A 7,985-nucleotide genomic window follows, 5' to 3' on the forward strand; every position below is an offset into this window, starting at 1 on the left:
ATTGATCCTATTATTTTATATCATTCCTGATGTGCAATGATGAAGAGAAGTAAAAACTATAAGAAAATTAAGCCTCCTACTATATAGGATTTTGTCCACAATCCCATATGTCTAAGACAAAAGACTGCACTTTTAGAAGACAAAAACTTTTAGGATGTGTTGTTGTAGTTTAGTAACTAAGTCGTGTCCGACTCTTTTGCGACCCCATTGTCTATAGCCCACCAGGCTCCTCTGTCCATGGGATTTCCCAGGCAAGAACACTGGAGTGGGTTGTCATTTCCTTCTCCAGGGGTCTTCATGACCCAATGATCAAACCTGCATCTCCTGCACTGGCAGGCAGGTTATTTACCACTGAGCTATTAGAGAAACCCTTTAGATTAGTAGAAACACTGTCATCTGCTTCTTTAAAAGGCTTTGCCTGGGTGGTTCTAACTGGCAGGGACTGACTTCATTGGTGCTTATTCTCTAAGTAACCAAATGAAGTCCAGTCATTTAATAACAATAATATGCTTTCATTGCCTCTTAGCTCTTCCACAGAATCAGCAAGATTATTTATACCAAGAATCAGCAGGTTCTCCACGCAGGAGACATCTGTGACATATGTCATGAGTTCACAGCGGTGACATCTTCAAGGCAGCCCCCCGCCTGAAATTTCTCAGTCTTTACCTAAGTCTAGACCTGGGGTGTCTGCTGATAATCAGCTGAACATCTGTAGTTTCAAAACTCCTACAAGGGAAAGCAAGGAAATATCACAGAACCCAATAGGAGGCTTTCTCAGGGAGAATGATTTCTATATGTAAAAAATAAAAATAAAAAATTACCAGAACTATGGCAGTGTATCTGCTGATACAATTGCTACTTTCTGAGGATGTCTCCTGCATTAGCATCTGAGGCTGCAAGACATATTGAAATGACACATTTTTAGCAGTCAGAATGAGAATGGGGCTGACTTCTGGGCTTCAAAGAACCAAAACCCACTGTGAGACACAATGCAATATCTACTGTGCTAACAGTCAGCACTGCTCTAGTTTTTCTTGCCCTCACCCCACCCTCATATCATTTAGACTAGAACCTCCCAAATAGAATTTGGAGTCTCCCATCCAAGCTTATTAAAGGAAGGATCTTCCATAGTGACAAATGCTTATTTATTTTCATATGTGGAAACATCAAATATCTCCTATGAGAAAAACCTGTTTGCATCTTAAAAATAATTTATTCTTTGTATATATGACCACTTCTTTATCCACTCATCTGTCAGTGGACATCTAGGTTTCTTCCATGTTCTGGTTATTGTAAACAGTAGGCACAGTGGAGGAGAGAGAGAGTGGGATGAAGAGAGAAAGTAGCATTGACATATACACACTATTGTGTGTAAAATAGATAGCTGGTAGTTTCTCTATAGCTCGAGAAGCCCAGCCTGGCACGCTGTGATGTCCTAGGGGTGGGAAGAGAGGGGGGGAAGGGGAGGGAGGATCAAGAAGGAGATACATGTATAATTATGGCTGATTCACATTTTTGAACGGCAGAAGCCAACACAATACTACAAAGTGATTTTCCTCTAGTTAAAAGGTAAATTTTAAAAACATAATAATTTTTCTTATTCTCTTATTCTTTTCTGCTCCATTGCATGCTTTGAGTTACTTTTTCACTTCTCTCAAGCTACCAGTTATTATCAGCTCCCCTACAAATAGAATACTCTATCTGGCAGGTTGCAACAGGCAAGGCAAAGAATAAAAGGGCTGTCAGCTATCTGATTTAGACAATTATATTTAGGGTCCAATTAAATTTGTGCTCTCATATGTTGTAGGTTAGTTGCAGACTATAACAATAAGAAATAAGAAAAAAATTATCAATAAGAAATAAGAAAAAGATTTAAAGTGAAATGAGACAAGCAAAAAAAATCTTAAAATTGGTAATACAGCCACTTGGCTATTTATTTCACTCTTCTACAGTCAATAATACAATGAGAATTTTACTTTTCAAATTGGCAAGAAAAAAATTGAAATTATCTGAATTGAATGCAATGAAATATGCACACTCATACTCCTAGGAGTGTTCTTATAGCCTTTTAGGAAGTCAATTTAGTATCATTTTTAGAATCATTAAGGGCCCTGATGCATTCTGATCCTTTGCCTCAGCAATTCTACTTCTAGGAATTTGCTCTGATAATCAAAGGCACATACAAAAGCTTATTTACATTATTTATAATGGAAAAAATGAAGAAACAAATATCTGAAAACAGGACAATGGTTATACAAATTATGGAATATGCATAACATGATCACTTTTAAAAATTATCTTTAAAAAATGATTATTATGAAAAGTATCATAATGTATTTGGTAGAAAATGTGGCTATGAAGCCATGTTAAATGTTTATTCCTCTCCTGGAAATAAATTCCTTTGTGGAAAGCCATTTGTCAATATTTCATAAAAAGTTATATTTACATGCATATGTACATATACATATATGGCTTGCCAGGTGGCACTAGTGGTAAAGAAATCACCTGCCAATGCAGGAGACATAAGAGACTTGGGTTCGATCCCTGGGTTGGGAAGATCCTCTGGAGGAGAGCATGACAACTCACTCTAGTATTCTTGCCTGGAGAATCCCATGGACAGAGGAGCCTGGCAGGTTATGGGCCATAGGGTCCCAAAGAGTCAGACATGACAGGCACTTACATATACATATATATAAACACATAAATATAATGTAAACTTATGTACATACATATGTATTTATAGTTTTTAACTCAGTAAATCAATTTCTGTTCACCTATCCTAAGGAACTAATCCTAGCAGATACAGAGACCTGCATGTGTGTGCACATGCACTCAGGCTTTAACACATGATTATTAATAATTTAATGCTAAAATATTAGAAAAAAAGGTTAATGCTTAAGCAAACAATAACAGGAAAGTGCTATTAAAGGGGCAATGAAGATAATACAATAATAGAAGAAGTGCCTGTAATTTGAAGAAAAGGAAGTTAAAAAGATTTTTATGTACACACTGCTATGTTTAAAAGAGATAACCAACAAGGATCTACTGTACAACACATGGAACTCTGCTCAATGTTATGTGGCAGCCTGATGGGAGGGGGGGTTGGGGGGAGAATGGATAAGGCCCTTTGCTGTTTGCCTGAAACTGTCACTACATTGCTTGTTAATCAGCTATATCTCAATACAAAATTCAAATTTTAATCATAATAATAATAAAGCAATAAAGATATCCACCACTAAACATTTTTAAAAAATAAAAATGTGTTTTTAGAATATAATTATAACTAAGAAAACCATGTATGCAGAGGAAGAATGACAAGTTATAAATAAACTGAAAACAAAATGCTAATATTAGGGTATAACAACATTTGGGTTTTTCTCTTTTTTAAGATTTTCTTCCATGTATTGCAATTTTTTAAATAAATACAATAAAATACTTTAAAAAGAATGGAAAGGGGGAAGTGACAGAAGTTTAACTGAAACACAAAGGCTTAGTTAGCTTAGGACAACTGAGAAATGAGAACCCATGAGTCAGGAAAAAGCTCAGAAGGTAATTTCTCTGCTTCTGAGGGGAGAAATTAGACCTGAGGTTGACTTAGGGAGGAATATATCCAGACAGAGGATTCAGATGCCTCAAGAACTTAGAATCCTAAAAGAAGATTAAGTTTGGCTTTGAAATGTGATGGTTTATCAGGGAAGGACTCTGGGGATGGGAGGAGGGGAGGAGATTAATGTTAATACTTGTAATGCATGTCAATCTGAGCGAAGTGGTAGATATTCACTTATAGCCAGTATTTACAGGGTCCACATTCAAACTCTGCTAATGGAGGAAAAGAGCTACTCTCCGGAGTATACATCAGTAGGATGTTGACAAGAGGTCCCAAAAGAATGTGACAGCCAGGAAAAAAGCAAGAGACAATGTCATGGTAGCCGAATTAGAAACTTTACCAATACTGTACCACTAAATACCTATTCCCAGATAATCAGAAGTGGAACCAGATCAGCTAACCCTTGGGGCTATTGCTATCATATTAGAAGGAGCAAATGAAATCCTACCATAGCGTTCTGGGCCGCTGACCTAGTCTTATCCAAAAGGGAAAAACCTGAATGGAGCATAAGAAACAGTGAAGAAGTAACCAGGAATTGCAATAAAACCCTTCACTCCAATCAAAATTTTAACTTTCCATTTATTGAGCTTTCACAGATGGCAAAGCCTACCTTACATAATAGGCATGATCCATCACAATAAAATAGCATTAAAAAGTTTCATGTCACAAAACAGAACAAAGCCAAAAAAAAAAAAAACCAGAGCAAAACAAATTACAGTTCCACCAGCTGAGCAGGGACTCAGAAATGCCTCCTTAAGTTGCTGCTTTACCATAAAAACACCAAATACTGAGTTAGTTTAATCTAGAGATATTTTTCAGACAGAAAATGTGATATCAAGTCAAGACAACAAAGAAGGGAACATGAAGGCCCCTGGGAGATGGTCCATACAGACATGAATTTACACAATGGCTACCTTTAACATTAGGTGCAAACAAGAGAGGTGAATCGACTGAGCTTCAGGTGCAAGTGCTGAGGGAGGCAGCAAGGAGATATGACCATGTCAGCTGACCATCTTCCACTTCCTGTAGAAGCGCAGGACGTTCCTAACTTCCACACCCGCTTCAGTTGCCGCCCCCAGCACCAGCTGCAGGGGGTATGAGAGATTCCGAGGGTTGTCTAAACAGATGCCCGTGAGGATGGTGATCATACTGCTGTGGTCTGGGGTCTCCAGCCAGGATGAGTCCAGCAGGCCTCTGCAGAAGTCAAGCATGTTATAGAGGTCCCAGGCATCAGAGTCTGGCCTGGTCATCCTGGGTCTCACCAGTGTCACAGACACACAGGACTGGCAGAGAAGGTACTGGTTCCCTCTCTTCAGCTCCCCCTCTAGGAAGGTGATGGCTGCCGAAGCCCGCTTGTCCTCCCTTCTCAGGATATACAGTATGTCCACCACAATGCTGGGTACGATGAGGAGAAACTGACCGCTGGTGGCAAGCTGCCGGATGACTGGCAGGTGCTCACAGAGGGCCTGGGGGTCAGGGAGCAGGTAAGGGGTCAAAGTTGACTGAATCTGGATGTGCCTGAGAGTCTTCTCCAGCAGCACCACCTCACGTTGAAGGCACAGTTGTACTATGTCTTTGAAAAATCTGATCCTGGAAGTTTTCTCTAGCAACTGCTGAGGTGGGTTGTCTGGTCCTTCAAACCCAGTGCTCACAAAGACCCCTGAATGAGAGTCGTACCTCAGGAACTGTCCAGGGAGTGTCGTGGCGAAGTGGCCAAAGCTTCTGAGGAAACAGACACGCACAGCAGCTTCATCCCGGGAGCTGAGTGGAGGTGGGTCCTGCCCCAAGCCCGCCCTCTCCTGAGAAGCCTGCCGTAACCAGTGCTGGCCCAGGGCAATGTCCTCTGGGAGCTGCAGGAACCGGGGAAGGTGTGGGCCCTTGCAGCTCTGCAGTAGCTCACGGAGATGGTGGGACAGGCCCAGGCCTGGCTCCTGAAGGTCTCTCACAGAGGGCAGCAGGTTCAGCAGCATGGACAGGTGGTCCCAAAGGCAAAACAGGCTCCACCGACGTGCGGTGAGGAGACTGCAGTTGGCGCGGAGCCAGCCCAGTATCACCTTGACCGTGGGCAGCAGCCCCTCTGCAGAGAGGACCTGCAGTTTCTTCTGAATGGTCTGGAGATTGCTGCAGGGTTGGCTGATGGAGGCGTTCTGCCCCGAGTTGCAGCCAGCAGGAGGCTCTGTCTCAAGACAGCTGCTCACGCCATCCTCTGTGACAGATGCTTTGCTGGAGGCAGGACTTGGAGGCGTCAGGAAACTGTGGCTGAAGACAGGAGCCAAGTGAAAGCCACGTTTGCCTGGGAGCTTGTGGCTGGACGGGGCTGACAGGCTAGCGGAACTGGTTGTTTTTAAGAGACCTAGGAGATGACTGGGAGGTTGACACGTCTTCAGCTTATCCCCAGGAGGGGAAATTCTATCTTTGGATTTGGCTCCACCCTCCTGCATTGCTTGTGGATTCAGGGAGCCACTTTCCTCGTCATCAGTCGTGTCTGAATAAGTGGTTTCACTGCTGAGTTCTGAACTGACTTGTGAGCATAAGGATGTGTTTTCATCTTCGTCTGTCTCATCCCAGTCACAGCAAGAATGAAAACTGGCTTCCGGGTTGTCACCCACAGTGGAAACGTGAGATGACCTGTGGGTTTTCTGAGATTTGCTGTGGCAGGGCCCAGGGCAGGGGGCTGGAGGGTCTTGTTGCCTCGCCCCGGCCTCCACCTTCTGTTGGTCTTCCTCGTCCCTGGGGATGTCCGCTTCTGGAGTCAGCTTCCCTCTCTGGAGCTCAGCCTGGAGGCGCATCGTCACGTGTTGAATTAAATGGGAGAAAAGGGTCAAAGTGAAGGTGACCGCTGTCCTGTGCTGCTGGGAGCCCGCTGTCCGCAGGCTGTGCACGCTCATGAGGCAGAGGACCACCATGCGGAAGATGAGGAGGTCCGGGAGGAACTGGTAGCCTCTTGCGGGCTTTCTCTCCTTGGAGGCCTGGCTCTGGTCAGATGGGCAGGGCCGATAGGACAGACAGAGACGGAAGTCTTCCAGAACCAGCTGGCACAGGGCCATGAGCCTGGAGGCTCTGAATTTCCTCTGAGGCTGCAAGAGGCTCTGAAGGTAGAGGAAGCTAACCAGTAACCTTTTGTTATCCCAACACCGCCTCTGGCTGGGAGAGAGCTTCTTCCTCTGGCACCTCTTCAGCCGGCTGTATCTTTTTCCCGCGTGATAGTAGAGTCGTTTGAGGTTCCAAGACGCCCCTTTAAAAGGCACTTCCGAGTGGAGGCAGCGCTGGTAGAAGTATGTGGCTTCCACGTCATAGTACTTGCTCCCCGTGAGAGCTCCCAGCTGGTTGAAGGGCATGCCCATGTGTGGAGCCACTGACAGGGCTCGGTAATAACACTTCTCTGCCAGGTCCGTGGTGTGCAGGGCCAGGAACTCATTCTGAAAGCGGAACAAGTCTCCCAGGTACAGCAGGCAGCGGTGGCAGGCCATTCGCGCCCAGTCCACCTCCTCCTCCGACGCAGGGCCCGCTCTCTGGCAGCCGATGAAGCGGATGGCACTGTGAGGCCAGTCGATGTAGCGCCATAAGCCCAGCTGGTAGTGCGCCTGCAAGAACAGGAAAAGGTGTTCATAGAACCTGAGGCCACCCTTCAGATGAGTCCGCAGGGGGCCTTCCCACTGTTTGGAGGAGTCCGTGTTCCTTCTGTTGGGCTTAAGCAGCAGCAGAGCCACGTCAGAGTACGTTTTCCTCCAGAGCAGCTCTTCTGCTTTCCTCCCATAATCCACTGGGTGCAGAAACATGAGTTTAATGCAGACTTGCTGGACCATATCCCTGAGGGCCAGGACATGAGGCTTGAAAAGCTCTTCGTGGGCATTTCGTTTTAGAAGGAAACAGTCGAGACGCCGAGCTGCCCTGCAAACATCCTGGTAGAGGAGTCTGGCCTTCCGGGCTTCTACCTGGCTGCTCTCCATAGGGCTGGGCTCTTCCCACGACACTGATTTGCGTCTAATGAGAAAAATACAAAACCTGTATATTAGTACTCACTCACAGAGTCAGGAGGAGAAGGGGATGACAGAGGACAAGATGGTTGGATGGCATCACCAACTCAGTCAACACGAGTTTGAGCAAGCTCCGGGAGATGGTGAAGTAGAGAGACTCCTGGAGTGCTGCAGTCACAGGGTCGCAAAGAGTCAGACATGACTGAGCGCCTGAAGGACAGCACAGAGACCGAGGATGATAACAATAATGGTCACAGAGCAGCACAATGGGGCTGTATAAGGTCCTTTGTATGAAGGAGGCAACACCTTCAGATCTCAGTTTAAATACTGCTTTGTCTAAAGTTCAGTTAGATGCCTCCCCTTCATATGGAACTGGCCTCCTTTGGGTTTCTGGGACTCAA

General features: G+C 44.9%; 1 protein-coding gene across 1 annotated transcript; it reads right to left on the reverse strand.

Annotated features, from left to right (window-relative positions):
* Window positions 1-4,608: 4,608 nt before the first annotated feature.
* Window positions 4,609-7,557, reverse strand: LOC122679105 (protein SMG5-like). The gene has a single exon (XM_043879346.1). It carries the CDS (start codon window positions 7,555-7,557, stop codon window positions 4,609-4,611), a length of 2,949 nt encoding a protein of 982 aa, XP_043735281.1.
* Between the last annotated feature and the right edge of the window lie 428 nt (window positions 7,558-7,985).

This window comes from Cervus elaphus, chromosome 21, assembly GCF_910594005.1.
Source record: "Cervus elaphus chromosome 21, mCerEla1.1, whole genome shotgun sequence".
NCBI lineage: Eukaryota > Metazoa > Chordata > Mammalia > Artiodactyla > Cervidae > Cervus > Cervus elaphus.

Coding starts and splice junctions, on each gene's coding strand:
- LOC122679105 (XM_043879346.1), bottom strand. CDS start 7,557: ATGGAGAGCAGCCAGGTAGAAGCCCGGAAGGCCAGACTCCTCTACCAG.